Source organism: Bacillus rossius, chromosome 16 (genome assembly GCF_032445375.1).
Source record: "Bacillus rossius redtenbacheri isolate Brsri chromosome 16, Brsri_v3, whole genome shotgun sequence".
Classification (NCBI taxonomy): Eukaryota; Metazoa; Arthropoda; class Insecta; order Phasmatodea; family Bacillidae; genus Bacillus; species Bacillus rossius.
This window is the reverse complement of record NC_086343.1, coordinates 31822079-31847643: the sequence shown is the minus strand read 5'-3', so window position 1 is coordinate 31847643 and position 25565 is coordinate 31822079. Positions and strand designations below refer to the sequence as shown.

Below are 25565 nucleotides of genomic sequence, written 5' to 3'. Positions count from 1 at the left end.
ATTTATTCCAAGAAGTGTTATTGGAAAATGTACGACGACTTAATCTGAATCTTAAAGATGGAAATTAGTTGTAAAAAAGTTTTCCATGACAAAGTTATTACAGAATAACATTGATATTGATGAGTTATGTTATGAGTTTATGACCAAAACCAAATGGTAGGGAATTGTTATTCAGAGTGAAATTAATTTACTGTTCCGTCATTCATGGTAAATTTAATGTATACACACTAGTAGTATTCCTACACACTACCATAGCTGGTGTAATAAAAAAAAAACTGAAGATTGCTTGTTTATGTCTTTAATTTTAGAACAGTGTCTCTCCATTACGTAAGGTCATCCTGGGTTGTTACGTAACATTTAACCTGCTCAAAAATTTTGTTGTGCATGTACCAAATCTGGAATTGAAGAACAAATTGAAAAACTTGCACGAATGTTAAAAAAAAAATATATATATATTTTTCACTGGCGACAGCAACATTTAGCCATGATAAACAAGGAGAGATGCTTGTCGAGAAGAGAAACTTATAATTATAAATCATGCCTTGTCAAAGGAGGATAATCAGGATAATCCAACATACTCCAACACAGATATAGAAATAGGTTCTTCACACACAAATCTTAGTTCCACAACATGATTATATATTTATTCATAAACTGTAACAAGTAATTACAAAAATAAAAAAGCCAGTAATGAGAAAAGGAGATGACGTGACGGGAAGGAAATGAGGCTGTCAGTTTGGAATGCTGTTGTCCTGCGCGCCGGACTTGTCCACCTCGTCTGCGCCAGCACGCTCCGTGCAGAAGAACACCCGCGCGCTGCTCAGGCTGTAGTACAGCAGCGTGAACTCCTGCACAGCACAGCACTTGCTTTCCACCACTGCAGACACTTCTCACACGCTACTACTGCCTGTACACTAGTTACTAGGGCTGTGCAAATATAAATTTTTTTCTCATTACATATCAAAATTTAATTGAATTATGAATATCAAAATAGGTATTACCAAATTAGAATAGTAAAATTGGGGAAAATATTTTTAACAGTTAAAGTTAAAATATATTTGTATCTACTGTTTAAGTTATTTTTTTCATGTGTAACATCTTAGCTTTTGGTGGGAGTAATTTCCTGAATGCGATGGACAGGAAATTATGTTAACCCCTTTTAATTGCTTTATACTTGAAGTTAGTGTGGCATTATTATAGTTTGGGCTACTAATGACTCGTTCGTGACTTCCGTGAGTGCTCAGTCATCTCCTGATGCTGTCACCACTGGACATCCCCCAACACAGGGTAAATGAGACAGTAACCTTCTCTAGCCACTTTTAACCAGCAAATTTGCTTCTTTTTCTGTTTTGCTATTTAAAATCTCAACTCTTATAATCAAATAACTACAATAGACGTTACACTATCCTTTATACGGCGCACCCTAATTTCCAAAATCAAAATACACTTGGGTGCCTGGCCGCCACAAGCATTAGATGTGAAACTTCACAAATAGAGGGATAGGAATGTGTACAACAATGTGTGAAAGAATGCGAGTGAGCATGTATGTGAGCGCACATGTACGTATATGAGTGCACATATACAAGTGTGCAATTATTAAAGAATGAAAGTCTGCAAGTACACAAGTGTGCATGCAAACGTACTAGTGTGCTATATTGCAAACATGCCATCAAGTGACGCAATAATGGTGACTGCACACTGGAAATGTGACCTACCCAGTAAATATTACAACAGACTATCTTTACAGACGTGGCATAATTTATTATATAGCTTCGAATACTTACATTCATGTTTTATTTTTCCAAGTGATTTTTCGGAATAATTTTTAGTGTTTTTTTTTAAATTTATATTATTCATTAAGCTTCCTTAATTTATTGTATTCAATAGTGTGGTCCCAATGTTCAGTGTAAAAGTGTTTGTATTTTTATAATGTAGTGTAATAACACGAGTAAATTGCAAACCGGCCTAGTGCTGAATTTTGTTTGTGTATAAAATAAAATAAAATACATAAATAAATAAATAAATAAGTGATCCACTCCTGGACCCTCATGGCCACTGAGCGCCCCACTCCTGATCACTTCCCTCCGAGCGTTACACAAGAGCGACTGAGCGAGCGAGGGACGCGGCACCGCACCTCCTGGTACATGTCGAGCCGGCGGGCCGTCAGGCTCATCGTCTGCTGCAGCTTCTCGTCGTCCTTGACGGCCAGCGACTTCTGCTTCCTGAGGGCCAGCTTGTCGCGCAGGTACTTGTCGCGCACCGACTGGAACCAGTGCAGCGAGTCGAACACCTCGTACTGGTCCAGCAGGTTCAGTATGTACGCGATGCCTGCACAAACAACACGACAAACAAAGGAATGAGGTTGCAGTGTCAGTACAGCAGATGCCCGATTATTCGGGTAAGAGGTCCATGAATAACCGAAAAGCAGGGTTAAAGCAATGTAGAAAAGAAAAAGGTTTGCTAAAAATTATTCATCCCGACTATCTAGACGACACTGCATAAGGTTGCATGTAATAGATACTAAAGTGTTAGACATAATTTACAAAATAAGTTTAAGTACATATCACGTAAACATAGCCATATTTATGTTGCCATATTTTACGTCTAGCTGGTCGATAATTTTTTTTAAATTTTTTTTTGAGTGCCAAGTACCACTGATTCTTGTTATCTGTTGGAGATGACTGTCGAAAGATTATGTCAGAAAAAATACTGCTGCGTTGCAACTACTGCTTTGAAACTACTCAGACCAGTTATTGCTCGCGTGAGTCACGGAACAGCCGTGCCGTGCAGGCATCAACCTGAGCGCGGTTCACAAGGGCATGGCATGTGGAACACAAGTGTGCACGGCTTACACAGGTGCGTTTATAATTGGCTCTAGCAGTTTTGAAGTTCATGATCATGATGCATACTAACACTTGCCAAATATGTATGCACTATGTTTGGCAGCATTTTTTGTCTTGATACACAGTAAAAATATGTTCTGTCACATCAGTAGATCACAAAAGTAAAAAAAAAATATTCAAAAATTATTTTTGTGTTTATGGTTTACGGAATAGAAACCTGGCACAATTAACGCACAAACAAGGTAACCCGCACCCACAAAATCGGGAGTGTACTGTACTGTGTTGTGCAGTGTTGACTGTGTCCGGGCAGGAAGCAGGAAGCGACGGGGAGCGGGTTGTGGTTAAAGGACGTAACGCACCCATGGCGAACCCGTCGTCGGTGAACGCAGCGCCGACCTTGTTCTTCTTGCTCATCTTCTCCTTGCAGGTGATGGAGTGCTCGACGAAGTTGATGGTGAGGGGCGGCACGATGATGTGGAAGTTGCGCAGGTGCATGTTCTTGGGGTCGCGGAACGCCGGAGCGAACACGTCCACGAGCAGCTGTGGGCAGAGAGGGTTCAGTCTCGTGCACCGCCCTCGCGGCAATCTGGGATCTCGAGGATCACAACCACTTCAAAATTATTCATTTAAATTGGCTGACATAGATTACTATATCAGTAAATAACTGGTACTGGCAATATACATACATGCCACTGAAAACCTTATAACTACTGGTGAGGGCTCGTCTATTAATCACGTGATGTTTTTTTTAGCAAATTTTTAACCCCCCCCCTCCCCCTAGTGATTTGTGGTGAGGTTTTAGACTTCCCCCCCCCCCCCCCCCCAATAAATCACGTGTATTTTTTTGGTACAAAATATTTTTAAAATTTTCAGAATATTATCTTTAAATATAGGTATAATCTAATTTAATTCTGGAAAATTAAGCACAGCATGTATATTCGGCGCCAAAATCACAGTCTTACTGGCGACTGGCAAGCCAAGCCGGGCGGGGATATTGTTGCCTGGCTACGGCGAGTCAAGGCTACGCGTCGCTTTTCGGTTTAGTAGAAATCGCGCGAAAAAATAAATACACGTAATATCTCTCTACACCCCTCCTCCCCCCTTGTGATATTTCGTGATTTTTCCCGAACACCCCCCCCCCCCTTCCTTTTCGAGCCTCACGTGATTAATGGACGATCCCTGAGTGAAATATTAAAATGACATTAAAAAACTTAGATGTCGGGAACAACTATAAGCTTGTTTAGCTTTCCTTGAAATAGTTTTACTTCTATGTTAAATTTTTTGTGTTTTCACTACATCAGATACCTTGACATCATCCGGGGCTGCGTCCTAGCTCGATATGCCACCACCTCCCTAACCACCCTCCTTCTTTCCTCGGCATTTGAACCGCCCGCCGACGTCATGTGTGTGTGTGTGTGCGTGTGATAGAGCGCCACGGACTACAGGAAAAGGGTGCAGTAGAGTCAGTGCTTCCCACCCATGATTATTATTAAGTGTCATGTTTGTTGTTTTCTTTAAAAAAAAACCATGAAGTAAATGTAGCTTTTAATAACAGTATTCTCTTCAATTTTGTTCCACCTAAATATTAGCTGGCCGCTATAGACGCAGACTTGCCGAAGGCCATTTGGCAATATTCTCTTTTATATTTAATATTTGATTAACTGAACTTTTATGTAATTGCAGAGCATGTAGCTTTACTTTTAAATGTGAAGAGGTGTTTGTACATTATATGTATTTCTTAAATCTGCCACGGCGCGGTCTAGTTGGAATAACGGTACTATCCATTTCGGCGCGCAGCGCCACTGTCTTGCTACCACGGCGGCCATTTTTCAGCCCAGTCTCTTCTCATCGCTACCCGAGGTAGGATGCTTCCAGCATTCCGGGGACATCAACTTTGCTTCCGCTGATCTGGTAATTCTGTTTGTGTAATTTTAAATCCTAATCGCTTTCGTTTGTCCTCGGAGCCTACCTCGGGGGCTGACTGTTTAGTTAAATATATTAAACCCGTTTGCGGAACTTTGAATAAACGCGAATCTTAAATACCGGCCACGTGGTGGCCGGCCCTCATCTAAACTGATCGCACTGCACGGCTTTTGAACAGCTTTCTTTCGTGAGTAGATGTAATGTCTTGTGCGAGCCCCCTGCTCCTACAGGGGCTAATAAACCACAAAAGCACCGAACTCGTGTTGTTCTTTTAATTGACCACGTGTGTACCCTCATCGGCGGGCGTGTGGGACGCCCTAAGAGCCCACTGCGTAAGCATAGCGTGCCCAACGCTGAGAGCGGGCTGAGGTCAGGCTGTTCTATAAGCAGCGTGCGGGGGAAACGAGTCATGTCCTCACATGGGCGACGTCACGCCCCGAGTTAGGAGTCTCACCGGGTCCACGTGCCTCACCACGTGATGGCGCCCACTAACACACCGCCTTATAGCCGTCCGAACAACCCCCGGCCACGTCAACCTCATTAGTTAAAAGCTATTAGATGATTTATTAATGGTGATGTGTCGGTTCTACAATTCATCCTGGTTCTGGGTTCTGTTCCGGTTCTTGAAAATCGGTTCTCTGTTCTCGGTTTCAGGTTAACCCCCACACAATTTTCAGTCACACCAAAGATACAGTATTTCATAGTAAATGGTGAGTTTATTTGTTTACTATGATTCATCAGTGCTCCACTTTACCATAGTTGCTTCACGTCTCAAAAAATGGCTGGAGCAGCACTGCACCTTCCCATGTATACAATTTTTTAAAGTATCTCCACAAAATGTAGTTTTCCTGTGACCTTGCGGGGCAGTGAGGCTTAAAACACTGCATTTCTTGGAGCTGAAGTGGGGCTGCAAGACTACCCTATCCAATTCCATCAAGCAGAATGTCTACCATTCAACAAGAGACTCAGCTGTATTGTGGACAGCCAATTCCACTTAGGCTAGGACTTAAACTTTAAACTTTCCTGATCATCTTCAGATACCACATACTTATTTTACCATAACAGTTTAGAATCCCAGCTATCATTCTCAATAACCCTATACTATTAAAAATTGCTTCAGAAAATGCAAATAGTTTTTATAATAGATTAAGTAAACTATGAAAAATAAATGGTAATGAAAAACTAAAACGGCAGTAGCATCAACTCAAATCAATTACAAGTTATGTAAATACATAGAAGGTATTTTTATTTTAATTTGCGAGGGATGTAATCCCTAAGTTAACAAAGGTCTGTAAAAAGAGTGTACTGATACAAGATTTGTTGGTTAAGATATAACGAAACAGTGATGAAGAAAGGAAGGTAAAACTGCGCTGTCATTTGCAATTTTCAAAGATTTACAAACCTTTACTTAGAAATGTAACAGAAGGGGAGAAGGGGTAAGAAGAAAGGGCTGCCAACCCCGATGCCAGGTTTGAGTGGACGCAGAATGGGTAGACAAAATCATGCCTTGTACGTTTATTGCTATTAATAAGTGGGGGGTAATAATCACAATTTCTGAGCCAGGGTGAAGAAAAGTCTAGATATGACCCCGCTTTCACATGTGACACAGGGTGCTAATAGCACATATTCACTGACTCACAGTGAAGTTAGATGGAACTTTGGGTGTACGTATCTGGCAATACACAATGTTGTTTTTCTAGAAGTCTATTGTATTTTTACTGGGAAAAGTTTAGCTGTTAACTATTTGTGGTGTCGAGATTATATTTACAGTTCTCAGTTCTTGTTTATTTACAGAGAACCTGCGGTACCGAAAACGGAGAAATGGAACGGAAACAACACTATTAATTAGCGTTATAATGTTATAATCAACAGGTTGATATATACAGGTACATATTTTTCACAACAAAAATAAAAATGACATGGAACAAAAATTTACAAATATTGTTATTAATTCCACAGTGTTAGAAGATTTTATTTATAAAAACCAGTATCCAAAATTTTTTGGGATCAATGCAAATTCTTCTACTGATGACTAGTCTAGCTTTCCTGAACAAGTCAAACTCAACAGTAGCTGTGAGGACCATAAGGTCTTTGTTGCTAGCTGGCATAACAAGGAATGTTTGATTTTTCCACTACAATAAACGTATAGGAGGTTCAGATCAATACTCTATATAAATACAGAAATTCAAGTTTAAAAAAAAATAAGGTTTAAAAATTTTTTTTGTTTGAAAAATAAATTTTTACATGTTACAAAATATTAATAATGTCTTTATGTTGAATATTTCCTGAAGTGCTAAACAAATATTCTTCGATAATTGTAGCTGGTGGCAAATACAAACACTTAATATCTTCTTTACAGATAATGATGAAGTCCTTGTTTGGAGTTCTGTATTCATCTTTCTCGACTACATTAATTCGAACCTCTTCCCTCGAATATCACATCTTTTGTATACTTAAGATTTTATGGTATTTGTGGATTTGATTGGCCCATCCTTAGTTTTATTGTTCACCTAGACCAAACACACAACTTGCAGAATTTTTTTTTATATTAGGCTTGTGTCGTGTACTTAAAAATTGACTTGTTTCAAAACCAATGGGTGACTATGTTTTTTAATAGTAGTGCAGAGTTGTAGTGTACTTGGACTCGCAATGTCCCAAAAACCGAACAATCTGCTTAAGGTAAAAGAAAAAAAATAATCTTAGCAGGTAAACAAATAAACACCGTTCTTGTGTGGAGATGCATTTAGAAGTTAAAAATTAGCGATATCAACCAAATAAGAACTGTATACTCGGCATTTGTGAAATCAACCACAGAGACTTCATAACATAATGGCAGAAAACATCCATGAGATTAAATGATTCAACAGACTTATGGCTAACACGAAATCAAATTGTGACGATGGAATTCAATCCGACAGTATGACACGCTTCCATTCAGCATAAAATCACTCCGAGATCACAAACTTTTAAATTCTAGCTGAAGTTACTCGGTGCCTTTTTGAAGGACAACCATGATATTCATACATACTGAATTCAAAGACGAACAAGAACAGTAAAATGGCTGAAGCTGAAGGGAATACACGAGCTGGTAAAGTTATGAAGAAGTGCTGGAACGGGGACGGGCGCACGCACCTTGAAGTACTCCGTGCCCTCGGTGAAGTTGCGCACCAGGTTGCCGATGACCTGGTCCAGCCGCTCCGCCGCCTCCACGCACACCTCGGACAGGCGGTCCCGCTCGCACAGATCCTTGAAGCTGGGGATGTCGTCCAGGTCGGGCACGAAGCTGATGGCGTCGGAGCAGCAGTGCAGCCCGCCCGAGCGGATCATGCGCACGTAGCCCATCGCGTTACCTGCGGGCAGACACAGGGTGTTCCCGACGTATTCCAGGGCACGCGCCGTGCACGGGGAGTTCACGAGTGTCGGGAATTGGTAGAGTGTCAGGCAGTGGCGTAGCAAGCGGGTGGCAGGGATGGCCCCTGCCAGGGGTGCCTGAACGGTTTCGCGTTACTGAACCCTTCCCCCACTCTCTTTTAATCAAAGAGCCGGCGCCATTATCAATTCTGTAGGCCTGTGCGAATATTCGAATTTTTGAATATCAAAACGAATAGTTTATTATTCGTATTCCAATACTAACACTTCGAAAAAACGAATATTCAGTCATTTACGAAAAAGGCTGAGCGGGATCACTGAAACCGGGAAACATTTCGGGATCACGGAGGTTTCCCTCGTTGGGCAGGGGCAAAAGTTCCGCGGGATTTTCGTAATGTTTAAGAGTTATGTATGTGGACTTATTCCACTACATCTGGCCATGTAAAGCCCGTTTGAACACAGTAATTCGGAACGTAAACTAACGTATTTTATGTAGAAGAATGTCGTCAGATCGTTTAAAATAGTTTTGAAACATGGTTTGTCGGCACTGTAATTTCGTTCCGAACGTGACGGCGAAGAGAAAAAATTGTACAGACCACGTGGAAAACATCTGGCCGCATACTCACAGCAACATGCTACGGCAATGTTTTTCAATAGGATAATACACAGTAAACGACTGGATGCAGGTGTAACCCCCCCCCCCCCCTTTTCATACCCTTCTCACCCTTCCCAAATTCCTCGCGTAGTGACAGCTCAGGCAATTATCCTGTCCCGCGCGTCAAAAAAAACTCTTGCCAAGAACTTACTTAAAAGCTTGCGATCACGTTACATGGTGTACCAAGATTGTGAAGTAAATGTGTTTTCTATGATGGTAGATCCACGGTTCAAAGATTCACTAATTGAGGATGGAAAAAAAATATGGGTTGAAAATTTGTGCAGGGAGGTATGTAAGCTGTGTAAGCTGAACACAGTAGCTGAAACTATAACTGAGACAAGTGAGGAGAAGTCATCTCTGTGAGCCTACGTGAAACCTTCAACAGCAGCGAAGTCTACGCTTGCAAGCTACGAAGAAACTATCCAAGGAGAAGTAAACAAATATCTGGCAGCACCCTTAATCCCAAAGAATGAAAATCCTTTCAGTTTCTGGTCAGAGAAGGGGCACACTTGTTTCTGAAACATAGCTGTGGTAGCAAGAAAGTACGTGCCTATACCTGCCACTAGGGATGGGGCGACCGAATCCAATATCCGCCGAATCCGCCGAATCCTAGGGATTCGAGGGTTCGGCGGGTCTGATATAGGATTCGTCAAAGGATTCGGTTTTTACTATTTACGGGAAAAAAATACAGTAAAACTCGCTTACGAGGTCCCGCATGGTAGGTTTTTCCGTATAAAGCGTTTAAATTGCCCGAGGTCTCGTCATTTACGCCATTAAATGTGTGATATAATGTCCGTTAAAATTTTTTCTGAAACTTCTTGTCTCAAATAATGGCACACGTAAATATGAAAAGACAAATGAACAACAACATACGAAGAAATATGGATGATGTACCATAACTACAGTACAAACCCAATAGTTATTTTAAGATAATTACCATAAAAAGAACTAAAGATTCTTTGTAGAATACCATAATTACTACAGAAGCATGATAGCTACCATATTTGCACTATAGTTATCGTAACAACTGAGATGTATATTTACCGTGATAGTAATGTATTATTTATTTAAGACATATTAAATTAAAGAACATTGTTAAAAAAAAAAAGATGTTAAACTTTGATATGTACGGTTCGCACATGTTGCTAAGAAATAATGCGATCTGAAAGAATGCAGTACTACTACGAAAAGTGAAAATGGTACTCGTGGATTTTTAGGTTATGACAGTCTCTTTCGTTTTTCAGTAATATCGGCCGAAAATTAACGAGCGTACTGTATCGAAGTCGGCAGAAATGCCGATTCAACTAAATATTGGCAAAATCGGCTTCTTCAATACAGCTCTACATTTAATGACATGAGTAAACATATTTTAGACTTCAGGATATTGAAAAATACTTTAATTTCCATGTAGGTTTATTGTGTGTATGTTTTTTTTGCAAGTGTAAATTGAATGAAGTAAAATGTTTTTATTTTTATTACTTTCAATTGATTAAACTTTAATGACCAGTTACAGATATTTATGACACTAATTTTGAGGTTAAGCAATTTTACTAAAGCATTCCAGCCAAGCAGGTTGCCAGCGAGAGACACTTCTCTTTTGCTGGAAACACTATCTCCAATCGTAGAGCTAATTTAACTCCTGAACGTGCAGAACAAATTATTGTTCTGAATGATAGATTAAAGAACAGAATTTAATACTCTGTGACAATCTCTCTCAGAATTATTGTGCTGAAAAGTGGAAATTTTGAAACAATGTGAATGTACTTTTCAAACAACATGATTTTTGGTGCTAAGTTTGTTGAAGCTCAGTAAGGACTCCAGAAAAATTGACAAGGGTGAAATTTTTCCAAAGATATGTTACATTTACACAAACATATACTTGGTTATGTTAGTTGGATGATATCAGTTACTAATGAACCAATGGAAACAGGTAAGATTCAATGAAAAAAAATGTTATTTTTATTCTAGCAGTGCAAAATGTAAACACACACTGTAAATAGTTACCCAAAATTAATAAGCCCACTTCATTTTAATACTTTATTCAAACATGATATTAAGTTTAAGATAAAAATAATTTCCCAAAAGTGTAACTGTACCACAAAAGCTCGAGCTCGGCTCGAAGTAAAATTCTTAGGCTCGCAGACCTCTAGCTTATTTATAGAAAAAATCCTAACCGCTAATCTGTACTAAAACTGAAATTTCTCAAGAAAAAATTGTTGTCTTTATATACACTTATACCAGAAATGTACCAAACTAAGTACATGTGATAAAGTCAAGGGACTTTTAGTGCAAGCAGAATACATCTCACTTACATTAGATATGTGGACATCATCTATTAAAAGATTCGGGTTTGGGTTCGAGATTCGGCAATTCCAGTCGAGGATTCGAGTTAGGATTCGGATTCGAGGAAATCAGGATTCGCCCCATCCCTACCTGCCACACAAGTGTGCAGTGAGAGACTTTTCTCAACAGCTGGCAACATTGTGACGTGTAGAAGAGAGAGTCTACTCCCCGAAAATGTAGAGCAGCTTGTGTTTCTCCACAAAAATTTAAATTAGCTAATATGTAGTGATGTGACAAGACTCTTTTTAATATGAACTAATTATAAAATTGGAGAACCTTAAAATTTTAAGTACTGTCAGTTTTTTGATTCTACATAGTAGAATGTATCAGTAAATATGTAGTTACCTGTTATCATATTGTAATGTGATGTGATATAACATGTTTTATGGGATTTTAATTCTCATTCCAATTATTCAAACTCAATATTCATATTCGAGAATAATTTGGTATTCGTATTCGAATTCGATTCGAACTAAAAAACTGATATTCGCACAGGCTTACAATTCTGGCCAGGGGCGCCAGTCACCTTAGCTACGCCACTGGTGTCAGAATCAGACGTTAAGAGTTTTAGTAACGATGGCTACTTGAGCAAGTATGTGCGGGATGAACGCGAGCGCTCAGGAATAAAAACTAAAACTTAACACACCGAAATTCCGAGAGTTCTGGACACTGGGTTGCAAGTGCACGCGGTCCTCCGAAGAAGTGATGGTATCCAATCCTAGGAAATGACGGGTGCCTACCATATTTACGAGAGAAGAAGGTGGTAATGTTACGACTGGAAACACAGAGTATCCACACAGATCTGTAATAAAGTTTCCCTAACTTTTCCCTGACCCAATTGCAAATTTTCCTGGCTAATTTTTTTTAAAATTACCATGCTGTCAATTTTATGAAAGAAATTAAGAAAATCCAGTCTGCAACATTCATATCAATGTCCAAGTTCTCTTTTTTATTTTTACTTTTTTAAAATTTATTTTTACATTTATATCTAACAGAACCTTGTGCATGCCATTTTATAGTGTGTACAATTGCACACTAAAACACTATCTGAAAAGGAAAAAAACTGCTTAACAGTCTGGTAGACTCGAGCATAACATTTTCCCCTCAAACTAATATCACTGGGCATTTCCATGACTTATTGCGGATTTTCCCCGATTTTAAATAATGTGGATACCTTGAGCCACGGTTTCCACTCTCTTACTTCAACCAATTTTCTCACGTTTTCTTTGATTTTCCCTGCACAGCAAAAATTTTTTCCTATCTAAGCAGTTACACAGGCCAGATAATGGTTAGATTATAGTACACATTATTACTAAATACATTTCACCAAAAATACCTGAAACAGTTTGCACTGTTATCTTTACCAACACTAAGCAACAAACACTACCAAACAGTATCTGCAAATAATACTTTGAGAACCAATCTCAGAACCTTTTAGAAGTTTTAAATAGGACTGGGCCGATCACTAAATTTGCCTATCATTCCGATACCGATCATTTGCGCCGATGACCGGCGCCGATCATTGCCGATCAGACAAATTAAGAATTATATAGCTTGTTTGATGTTAATAATAAAAATCTAAAAATCAACACACAATATTCTATGGCTGTGGTTTCGTAAGTGCAATAGACGTAAGTTAAAATTAGTATTATTTCATAAAAATCAAAGTTTTTATTGTGAATTATTAAAAACAACTCCGTAAAATAATGGTTTGGCATGTTTTAAAAATACCCATATGCAAATTAATACTGTAAATTCGTGTTTTTGTTGATACTTGATTGTAGGCCTACCTTATTTAGTTATTTTGTAAGTAAATTTGAAACGTACAACTTTGCATTTGTAAGCTTAATTCAGTATTTATTAATTTTGATTTAGTATGTAATGATCAGCATTTGGTGATCGGTAAATAATTTGCAGATTGGTACCGATGCCGATGTGTTAAAATCGGCCGATTATTGCGATCGGTGATCGGCATCGGCCCAGCCCTAGTTTTAAACAATTTTTTTTTTTTTTTTTTTAAACAAAGGGTGATTTTTAAATCTAGACATACAACCAAATTAAACATGAGCCAATGTAATATGTAATTTTACAAAATTTGCATGAACATATTGATTTTCAAGTTAGAATGCTAGAACACATTCAGAAATAATGTCCACATGTACACGGAAGTGAGGCAATTAAAAAAAATTAGTTAGCAAAAGGCAAATTTCACGACTTCCAGCAACATTGCTCCTTATTTCGGGACCCTCTCGTGACTTTGGGACCTGCAGATACTCTGAATGACAAAATTACCAACCTAGAGGGTCAATCTACACAAGACGTGAGCTGAAAAGTGGAACTCTTAAAAAGCAACATCCGTATTTCTAAGCAATGGAAGGATGCAAGATGACAATAACTTCTGACAAAATAATGATGGATTATGATTTTAAGTTGAGTACAAAATCAAATTTTCACAATGCCTGAAATAATTTGTTTTATTGTAATTAAAAGCAAGAATCATGTACCAATCATGCCATCAGGATCAAGGGATAAACTTGAATATGTTATACGTAGGGACAATATTATATTGTGAATTGCGATAAAACCGAAATAGCACCGAAAAACATGTCAATGTACCATATAACAAAAAATGCAAGTTAATACACCATTTTTCACTGACATTCCATAAAATCATTCAATCAAGCAGCAATCTGACAAAACTTAACTCAAATTACAAAAATTTACAAAATCTTTAATCACAGTCAATTCAATGAATTTAATTTATTTAGCATTAAGAGAGTACAAAAAAAAAAACTCAAATGCAAAAAATCATTTTATTTTGTTTGATCTTGTATCGCTTATTAGTAAAACTTTTTACATGAATGATTTTGGCATAGTTTTCGAACACATAAAATTTTGCCTGTTTGTTTTCATTTTTGTGAGTAGTTCTGTTCCAGACGTATTTATTACAAATTATTTTACAGTAAAAGTGCATCATGAATCAGTAAGATTGCGAGATTTTTTTTGAAGTAGGTATTGAGAAGTATTAATTTTCATATTTGTAGAATAATATGTAAGAGTTTCGTATTGCGTATCCAATGGCATCATCCTAAATACACTGATCCGGTGGTACATGATGCTTGCTGTTTTAGTTTAGTACATCCAAACAAAGATCCTGGATACAAATAATGATTGCACTAGATCAAATAAAAATCAAAAAATGAATTTTTTTTCCCCTTCTTAATATTTTTTTCTAGTGTAATATTTTTATTATGTCCAGGATCTTCCGACATACTGAATTAAAATAGCACAGGATCAATCATACAGAATAAAGGGATAAACTTGGATACGTGCTACGGGTCAGTTACCGAATAATACACTATCTTCGTGAATAAAGAAGATTTGTGAAAAAAGAAATCTCATGTTTTAAAATCGAAATCGACCTAAAAATGAAATTCATAAAGTGTTGTGATGTTAGTGACACGGACGCCAGAAGCACCCACCGATGTGGCTGATGAGCATGCGGAACTGATCCAGGTAGCTCTTGCCGTCGGCAGTGAGCCCCAGCTTGCGGATGCCACGGTTGAACTTCTCGGCCCGCTCGTACGAGTACTTCTGGTCCAGCTGCACCTTGTTCTCGCGGAAGAAGCGCAGGTCCTTGATGAGGCGCGACTTGATGTGCTCGTCGAACATGAACTGCGAGAAGATGAAGAACTGCTTCCGCAGGTACTGGTACGTGAAGTTCACCTGGCGGGCAGCCACCACGCTTCCAACACTCGACTGCGACCACAGGCAGATTCTCACATCGGCTTTGAGGAAACAAAATCAAATAGTTTACATACTGTTATGGAGAACAGTAATATCTTGGTAAGCAAACTATTAAATTTGACATTAACTAAGGCAAAACTGCCACGTACACCGAAGAAAGATTTTTTGGAAGATCTTTAACGTACAATGGCAGGGGTGTCTGCAAATACCTTGTGAACCAATTTCAGAAACTTTCAGAAGATTAAACAAAATTTCCTAAAAAAATTTTTTCTCATAAGGTTATTTTTAATTCTAGGTATACAACCAATTATTTTTGTATTTTTGGGTACTATCCCTGTCAAGACATTCCTGAAGGTAAATAAATAAACATAAACTTATTAGTTATTATGTGGAAAATTTTTTAAAATAGTTATAAATGTATTTATTTATAGTTCCAGTCCTAATTTTTTTAAACTTAATAGCAGCAAAGTTTCTAAAACGAGACTTTTTTTAAAAGTTTAAAATTTTTTTTAAAATAATAATAAAAAAACCATCCATATCCATTCCCATCCCCCTCAAAACCGCCAAACATTGGAATACAGTACTTACCCATATATGAGTCACTAATTTTATGCCAATTTTTATTTAAAAAAAGGGGGTTGTCTGTAAAGTCGGTTTACGGACGATAATTTTACGTGATAACGTCATAAGAAAACATTGATGAAAAATTGCATGCTTTATAATTTTCGAATATTATTTACAGTTTTTGCAAATTTAATTTAAATAATTTGTTTAAATATAATCACGAACAATTACCTAGTTAAAAAGCCCGCCTTAACCTGTTTGATATTATAGATGATTTTCTCGCACGGTGGGTGGCCGGTTCTTGCACGCTCGGCTCAGGCGGAACGTGACAATTTTTTGTGCATGCAGCCGGCGTTCATCGATTTATAAGACGTTATCCAGTCAACAAATGTAGTGTAATCCTTAGGCGAGTTTTTAATTTTTGGTAAAAAATAAAATTTTAACATTGCAGTACATCATTCAGTATGTGCGTAAATAACTTTACTGTGCTAGTTTATAATAGTATATATAACATCATGAGTAGTTAAATTTAGTTAAGTTAAAATATCTTAGCAGTGCATGAATAGCATCATAAATGGCACCATTGTGCTGCGTCCGCCACTCACCCGCCTGCCCATAGTGATGTTTCGTTTGTAGACTAATCATTAAAATAATATTATCTTTGCGCGAGTGAAAGCATACAATTCATTCGCTATGTAAAGAAATGGTAATTTAAGAGTTGATTACTCAAAACCTGAACGTGATTCGAGAAAATATATAACTCAGAGAGAACGAGAGAAGTAAATATGCCAGTCTGACACGTTCGTAAAATATTCATGTCATCGGGAGTTCGAGTAATCCGTGATTGCAGCGTGCATGTATTCATAAGCGAAAACAATAGCTGATAAAATAAAAAGATTAACATGAAAAGCGATTGAAGTAGGGTTTAGTGTCCCAAAAAGTATCACGTTAAATTGATTATTCACGTATTGCCTAGGTTTTGTTTACTAAATCTGTCTGTGAGAGCTTGAAATTTGTTCATGGACATTTTTTGTAACAAGACATCTGGAATTTCAGCTATCCGAGCCGACCAGATTATATAACAAGGCCAGCCGCCTAGTAGACGTAATGAATACTCGAATGGGTGGATGAGAAACAACTCTTGAGATGTGCCACCTGTTATATATCGGTGGTCAACAAAAAGAACGAAATGAACGAATCTTTGAAACTAACGAACACACAGAACTGATTTAAATGAATCAATTCGGTCAATTCTATCATTCTGCCCATCACTACCACCTGAAGGCTGGCAAGTAAAGTGACTTGTTGGGTTAGCACTCAAATGGAGGAGGTGAAAATCCAAAAAAATATCTAGCCAGAGTTTATGTGTGTGGATTCTGTGAGTGCGTGGTGCCATGTAGCGGTGTTGACGGTTCTCCCCCCCCCCCCCCTTTTCAATGTTGTAAATGTGAACTGGCACTGTACACAATCTTCACATGTCTATTTTGACAGGTTTTTAAGAAACAACCGTCATCCAACATTGTTTTTTTTGTGAGATTTACCAGCATTCAAACTCAACATTTCCATTACAAAACTACAGCCATTCTTGGTGCTTTGAAGTGCAGCTTTGATGTGTGTTCAGTATATCTATATATATATAAAAAATAACTGTAACGTAAGTGCTAATTTTTATAGAAGGAACTAACAAGAAAATGCATTTTTTCTATTTGGGAAACAACGGATAAAAAATATACATCAGCTGGGAATGGATACATGTGTATAAAAAAAAGTAGCCTTCTACTTTGTCTTTTTGCTAGTTCAAAGCCGTCGAATAGTTTGCTCAACTTTCTGCATCACATCGTGGCTCCTAATACAACGATACGCAAGCTGTAAAAGTAACTACTGAATTCTATGCGGTAACATTAGTGCCGTCGAATAGTTCGCAGAACTGTCTAGGACACATGGTGGATTCTGCCTCTACGGTCAGCAAATCAGTGAAGAGAAATATTGAAATATACCAAGTCAGCATCTTCCGAGGGTTCCTTACTGAAGAGAATTGAAAACTGTACGAAGGATGTTAATCTAAAAAAACACATAATTATAGTATTATGTTCTGGTGATGACGGTACCTTTAATCCTTGGTATGTACTAGATGATTGTAGTTTTGAAATTGTCCTGAGTTAATGTCAAATTTAATAGTTTGCTTACCAAGATATTACTGTTCTCTATAACAGTATGTTAACTATTTGGTTTCATTTCCTTGAACAGATTGAATAATTTGCTATTTATTTTTTATTTCTCTCAAATAAACACCCACGGGATAACCAAGAAACAAGACATCTGTTCCACATTAAAGCCACCTCTACACATTGCTAGCTAGTCCAATGTTAATTTGATAAAGTGTTACACTTAATTTTTAATAAAAATCCTATTTGTAAGTCATTTGCTAGTATGTAGTTCAATAATAAGTGAAATTTGATTGTTTTCGGGACCAACTTCATATAAGTATTTGAATAATTCATGAAAATAGCTCTGCATAGCTCAAAATGGCGAATTTCTGAGTCCACTTTTGGAATGAATGTCTGAATATCTTGTCATTTTAAAAATAAATAACTTGCAGTCAAGATTTACACTGGATATTGTGCTGGCGCTCATTAAACTCATAGTCTTTTGTGCCGGAAATTAGGCATTTCGTCACTTTTTTAATTTATTCTATAATTTTAAATTTTTTTTGGGGTTTCCATTTTTTTAATTTGTCTGGTGGTTAATGGGGGTGATTTACTTTTTGTTAGGCCGGTGTACGCCACCGATTTAAACTTGGTGCCAGTGGACCGAAGCCCCTTCCCAGGGGGCCAATCTGATATTTTGCTGTCTAATGTGGACATGGTCAGCCCGGTTGAAATTTCTCTCGCCTGCAGTCACGCCCCGAGTTTGTAATTTTAATTCCCTGCATGACCAAAACTGCTTTGAGCAGCTCCTGGGCTGCAAGCTGCTACCTTGTAGAGGCCTGCTGAGAAAAGCATGTCTCGTCACGAAGCAGTCTCCAGTGGAGCTGCGTTCCCACCTTAGTGGCTATTTCTGCCCCCCCTTCCTCTCTCTCCTCCTCACTTTAGTTCTGAGAAATTAAGCTAAGAGTAGTGACCGGACGGGACGATGACCTGATGCAAAAACCTTCTCCCGGGTCCGACAGACACATCCCTGACATCTAGCGGCAAAAAAAGTAACCGCGGGCCTGGTCGCCAGCGTGCAGAGCTTACCCTCATGACACCTGGTGGCAAGTCTGCTCACCACCTCAAGTAGTTCCCCCTTACGCCGCTAGAAGGCAGCGTCGCGGTGCCATAAGGCACTATGCTTTCCTCTCGCGGCCCGGAGAAGTCGATTGTTCTTTGTTTTCGTTTCGGTCCGGTAGAGAGCGCGCATGTCGTGTTGTTGCCACGACCGCCTCGGACTCCTTCGGAAATTTTCGGCTTAGAACCGAACCTACCCCCTCCTTTGACCCGGGGCCTTACCGCCCGATTTAATTAGGGGTTTTGGCCGATTGCGGGGCACTCAGCCCTCTGACCTCGGCTACTGACCTCGTCTCACCTACGTCCTCTGCGCTAAGAGGCTTTTTGCGGGAACGGTGATTTTCGCGTGCACGAGAATGTAGTCAGTTTGCTTAAGGGATGTGATCCCGTTTGTACAGTAGCCAGGCAGAGGTAGTTTTTAGAAAAGTCATGCGTAGTTAAATTTTTATTTATTCTTATTTAATTCTAAAAATTCCGGTTTCGTCCGCGCATCCTGATTTCTCGGTCCGCGGCATCCTGATGTCGGCGCGAGACACCTAGTGAGCTCCGAACTCTACACCCTGGTTGGTGAGTAATTTTTTTTTCCTTTCCCCCCCCCCCCCCCCCATTCCCGTTTGTTGGCCTTTTGCGCCGACGGTATAGGACTGTCTGGAAGCAAGTCTAATTCGTTTTGGATTTGATTTGGGTTTCAGACAGGGTCGAAGTGCTGGAGAGAGAAATCGCTCCCAGCTCGTGGTCCCGCACCTCCACTGCGGGTCACGTTAGAAGAGAGGTTTCCGCGACCCGACGTTATTTTTTGAAGACCCGGGTGGTAATGTGAAATCAACATCCCCCCCCCCCCACTTTCTAGCTACGAACTACATAAATCAAATGAATAGCCTACCAGCGAACAGTGCTTTCCTCAAGAATATGTAGAATCAACAAAACTAATCAGCGATGTAATTGTTGGGACATTCAAATTTGGTGCAATTTTTAAATTTTAATTATGTAATAATTTTTGCTAAGGTGTAACATGTACTGTTTTAATTACTCCTGGGGCGCCCCCTTTAACTTTGTTATTTACTAAGATTTTTATTGTCAGGTTTGAATAATACGAACACAAAATTCCTTAATAATAAACCAGGGAACCTATAGACCAAGCTACTTGTGTAGTGTTAATTTATTAAGATATACCTTCTTCCCTTAAAAGATCCATACTCCTCCCAAGTTGCTTGTGTCAGGGAGATCCAAATTATCTTGTTCTCCACCTCGTGCCACCTCTGGTCAATTACTTAATTTTCTTATTTTTCTTACCCAGCAAGTTTCCAAGGCTCTTTTTAATTAATTTAAAATAATTCAACTTTGAGGCACGAGGGGCGTTACAATTGGTAGCAGAGCATGGTTTGGTCTATAGGCATACCTAAATAAAGTAGGCATACCTAAAATAAAATATAAAAAAAAATTTAAAAATTAAATTAATTAATTTTTGTGATAGCAATTTTGTAATAATAACATTGTGAACTGATCGCTGGTACACCCGGTAGTTATATTGCTTTTCTATTTTAAAGTTATGATTGAGTTTTAAAGTCCCGTGCGGACTTAGTCTGCGCGCAGCGCAAGAAGTCGCGGCGTCCGGTCCGCTAGCAGGCCGGCAGCGAGACGTGTCTTATCTCTCGCCTCAGCTGGCGTCCCCCCCCCCCCTCCCCATCACCCCGCTTGAGCCAGCGACACGCCCGTTATCTGAGGGCGACGACACGGCCCTGTTCCTCCCGCACACCCCTCTCCCTTGTCCATCGTGGGAGACGACCTTGCGAGCGGCAGGTCAATCCCCCTGTTGAGTATACAGGTGGTGCAGGTCAACCTGACAGGGGACGTTCGCGCAGTTGTCTGAGTAGTACGGCGACTCTTTACGCAAATAAGTTTGGGCACATACCCCCCCACCTTGAAAGTGTGACTTACTCCCCGCGCATTGGGGTTAGTTGGTAGTTTATATTAATATAGGAAGCCTTAGGAGGTATTTAAAATTAAGATAGTAGTTAAGAGAGGAGTATTTATGGTGTACGTTTGAATCGTACATGTGTGTTAAATTTTTGTTTTAATTAGCAGTAATTTACGTCCGAGCAGTATGTTTAAGCCGGAGTTATTGCTGTCAGATGAGCTGACCTATGAGTTACAGCTACGCAATTTGCCCTCCAGTGGCAATGTCCAAGTCCTCAGGAAGAGGCTCAGGGCCGCCCTTCATGATGGTGTGCCCACTAGTGTAGCGAATTTGGATTTAGATGTAACTGAAGAATTCAACCTTGCTTGCGCCAAGTTTTATGATATATCGGCTTTCGTAAGCTATCTAGATGTGGAGGAAAATTTACCCAATGTCGAGCGACATATAGTCAGGCTAAAACATGTTACCCGACGTTTGCAAAACCTGAAACAGCTTTCGGCAGACCTTCTCCATGGAATTTATATAAAAGAGGTAGAACGATGTTTGCAACAGACGGCAGGTTTCCATTCAAAATTGGCGGCGAGAGCAGCCGTTTTGGAAGACACACGACGCAGTCAGCATTATGTGGCTGGGGCACAGGCTTTAGGCATCGATTGTCCCGCCTTCCCGGAAGGGGACGCTCCTAGCTTGCCCCTGGGAGTAGAGCAACCCGACACGCGACAATCAGAAGTACGGGCGACGGTAAACAGACAGGAGACGGAAACGAGCAGATTACCAGACGCAGCCCCTGACTCACAGCCACTAACGTCGCTTCCAAACCAACCGATACACGTATCTACCACTCATTCAGAGCCGCTTGTGCAGTCGACGACAGCGGCGACAAACATTACAACGAGTCATGTGACAACCCACCCCGTCACTAGCGTGACATTTTCACAGGGATTACCAACCTTGGCACACCAAATGACGCAACCATACCCACCAAACATGTTTTTCCCGTATCCGATCGCTCAGGGCTATTTTAACCCTTATGCTCAATTTCAGCCACAGTTTCCTTCATGGCAAACCACCCCACTTCCGAGTGCTGGTATTCTGCAGCCGCCACTCACAACGCCCCAGCTCACTCCACCACAAATCAGTCCCTTGGGTGCGACTCGGGAACAGACTCAGTCGCACCCGGTGTCACACCAGCCTTCACCTCAGCCGGCAGGAGCCGCGGCTCAGCCCCACGACTCAGTATTGCGGAGCACGACAGCCCCAGAAACTGGCTACAGTTTCTATGGAAAAATCACCCATCCTGTAGAAAGGCTACTCAAGGAATTGCCAGAGGCGTCGGGTCTGGACGCACACAAACTGATTGATTTCCTTCGAGTCTTGTTAAAGCTACGACAAAAGGGAGGGATTCCCGACAAACAAATTTTTGAAATTGTTTACCCGTACACCCAAGCTCCCCTAAGTGAGAGGATCATGGCAGCCATTGAGAATGACCTCACTTTCGACGAGTTTCATGAAGACGTGTTAAATTTTTGTATACCGAGTAGGCTACTCACAAACATCCGGTTGGAGTGGTTTAACCGACTGCAGCAGCGTAATGAAGCCTTGCCAAATTACGTGGCTGACATACGCGAAGCCAACCAGGTACTCAGGCTAAAGGTTTCCGAGAGAGAGGTCGTGAGTACGATTCTAGACGGTTTGAACCCAGCGGAGCGCTCGCGCTCAGTGTTGCAGGCACGCCCCCAAAATTATGCTGAGCTTGACAAACTTTGCGTACACGCCACAAACATAGAATACGCTGATTTTCAGCGAAATAAACAAGCCACATTCGCTAGTCAACAAGGTAGCAGCGCGGGAACGGAGCGCAGTAATTCGCAACATAAGAATGCAGCACAGAAACATCAGGGCAATACATTTTTCTCTTCAAGGCCACAAGGGAGATATCAACAAAATGCACATTGTACTTTCTGTAAAAGAGACGGGCATTCCCTGGCCCAGTGTTACCACAAAAACAAACAAAATGGCGACACTCCAAAAAACGCATAACACGGTGGCCTGAACAACCTTATTCAGGGCCACCGAAATATTCAAGTGTTAAAAATTTTTCTTATAAGTGGGAAGTTCAACTTGCGCCAAGTAATGGCAGTACACAAGAAACACCATTACACAAAAACAATAATCCTAACAACAAGGAGTCCAGGAATAAAAGTAACAAGCGAGGTCACAAACATAAAGAAAGAAAGCACAATAGCAGGAGAAATAACAAAAATAAGGGATATGGTAATTCAACGCACACGTACTCATGTAAAACGTGTGTTGATCCTACAAATAAGGGCAAGAGAAAGTGCCACCAAATTTTTGGTAATATTCCTACAGTAATTCCGTATGCAGTAACAACGATTGGCGAACACACTGTACCGGGACTAATTGATACAGGATCAGCGCGCAGCCTGATTTCTGGGCAGTTATTTAACAAGTTAAAACAGAGCAAATTAATTCTAAAGACTGAGACCACTAAGTTACAATGTTTCACAGCTTCAGAGCAGCCATTAAATATTATGTTAGCAGTTGTGATCAAGGTGAAGATTGATTTATATTCATGGAATTTCCCATTTTTGGTGTCTGATCAACTTGCCACAGACCTAATCTACGGGTCTGATTTCATTGCCAAGACAGGTCTAATCATTAATCTTCAGGCGAAGAATTTCGTTTTCAAATTCAACATGGGTAATCCTATTCCTTGTGGGACCCCTGAACAAATAGTTTCAGCTCCGGCCGAGCCAACGGCAGCCATCTTGGATCAGGGTAACACCACTTCACACGAGCACCTTAATACACAGCAGCGGGCCGCCATTGATAAATTATGCAGAACTTTTCCAGATGTCTTGACTAGTAAATTAGGTCGCACAAAATTAGTCGAGTACCAAATTGAGTTAGCGGATAAAATACCAGTGAAATCTCACCCTTATCAATTTTTAGGCCCTAAGATGCAGACGATGCGCAATCATGTTCAGGAGCTTTTGGAAAAAGGGGTAATCGAACCCTCGACCTCCGCCTACAGTTCCCCAGCTTTTCTGGTGCCTAAGGGCAAGGATCAACAACGATGTGTAATTGATTATAGAAAAGTTAATGAGAAAATAGTGATACAAAACATACCTTTGCCAGACCTAAACACTGCTTTTCATTGGTTCAGTAAAGCCAAATATTTTAGTGTGTTTGATCTAAATTCTGCCTACCACCAAATTCCCCTTACTGCGGATTCAAAACCCATCACAGCCTTCTGTGTCCCTTGGAACTTGTACCAATACACAGTAGTACCTTTCGGACTTGCCACGGGAGCCCAAGTACTAACTCGACTCCTGGATCAGATACTAGGAGATCTAAAATTCAAAACAGTGTACAACTACCTAGACGATGTCGTCGTATATTCAGAAACATTTGAAGAACACATCAAACATTTAGAGGAAGTCCTAAGTAGATTTCGTAAAGCGGGGTTAACTGTCAACACAAAAAAGGTTAAGTTTGCAGTCCAAGAACTGTCTTTTCTAGGACACCTGGTTTCTAGCAAGGGAGTCACCATTGATCCTTCACGTACTCAAGCTATTCGTGATTTTCCGCCTCCCACAAACCCTAAGGGTATTTCACGTTTTATTGGTATGGCAAATTTTTACTCAAAATATATTCCTAATTTCGCTGAGCACGCAGCACCACTAAATACGTTGCGTAAGAAAAACACACCTTTCACATGGGGTCCGGAACAAGAAAAAGCTTTTAATTTCCTGAAACAGGCGATTTCTTCCCCGCCTGTACTCCGCATGGCAGACTTCACCAAACCTTTCATTTTACAGACTGATGCGTCCAGTGTGGCTATAGGCGCAGTACTGTCACAGGAAGTCGAAGGCTGTAGACAGCCCATTGCGTTTGCGTCGCGGACACTTACCCACGCCGAGAGGAAAGCCTCCTCGATCTACGAATTAGAATGCCTCGCCGTGGTATTTGGCATTGACAAATTCCGCCAATTTATAGAACACAGGGAATTCCTGTTAGAGACAGATAATCAGGCATTAGCCTGGCTTTTGGCACACCCGAAACAATTAGGGAAACTCGGGCGATGGATTGCAAAAATTTCCTCTTTGAAGTTCAAAATCCAACATATTCGGGGCACACAGAATATAGTAGCGGACACACTGTCTCGCATGTTCGAAAACCCAACTCAGACTCCGCCCGAAGGAACACCACTCTTATGTCAAGCCCTATTGACAGACTTTCCGTTGGCATTTCAGGATTTACAGAGCCAGCAGGAAGCTGACCCACACATTTCCAGTATTATTAAACGTTTTAGTTCAGGAACGGCGCCAAAATACTTTAGGATGTCTAAGGGGCTGTTGCAAAAACGCACCCCCCAATCAAAAACATACAAAATCGTGCTCCCGCAAAATCTACGTAATATGATATTCCATTATTATCACACCTCGCCGGTGGGCGCACACCTCGGTATATATAAGACCATTCAGGGTATCCGACGTCATTTCGTGTGGGACGGCATGCACAAGGACATCACCGAGCAGGTGAAACTATGCAAAATCTGTGCGCTGAGTAAGCCAGCGCAGAACACTCGTTTCGGTTATTTAACTTCAGATGTGGCTGAGCGCCCCATGCAAAAGATGTTTATCGACTTTGTCGGGCCTTTCCCGCGCTCAAAGACAGGAAACACTATGCTGCTGGTGTGTATTGACGCCTTCACAAAATTTGTCTGGCTCATCCCCATGCGAAAAGCCACCGCAGAAAACACTGTATCTGCGCTACGTAATCAGATCTTCAAGACGTCGGGAGTCCCGTCTATAGTAGTGTCAGATAATGCAACCCAGTTCACGGCTAGGATTTTTAAGAACATGTGCTTCTCACATGGCATTCTGCACGTCACAACCTCGCCTTATTATCCA

The 25565-nt window shown here is 40.2% G+C and overlaps 1 protein-coding gene across 3 annotated transcripts in view; it reads right to left on the bottom strand.

The window, feature by feature from the left end:
- Positions 1–618: 618 nt before the first annotated feature.
- The window catches only part of LOC134539791 (WASH complex subunit 4), a 74489-nt gene continuing 49542 nt past the window's right edge, over positions 619–25565 (bottom strand). For 2 of the 3 annotated variants that reach the window (XM_063382055.1, XM_063382056.1), the window contains 5 exons: positions 14616–14859; positions 7899–8116; positions 3203–3383; positions 2135–2328; positions 619–848 (listed from right to left, as the gene is read on the bottom strand). In XM_063382055.1, the coding sequence (XP_063238125.1) occupies positions 732–848; positions 2135–2328; positions 3203–3383; positions 7899–8116; positions 14616–14859 (954 nt within the window). In that variant the 3' untranslated portion in view covers positions 619–731. Of the gene's footprint in view, positions 849–2134; positions 2329–3202; positions 3384–7898; positions 8117–8912; positions 14860–25565 lie in introns of those variants that run through there. The other variant, XM_063382058.1, reaches the window with a different exon arrangement.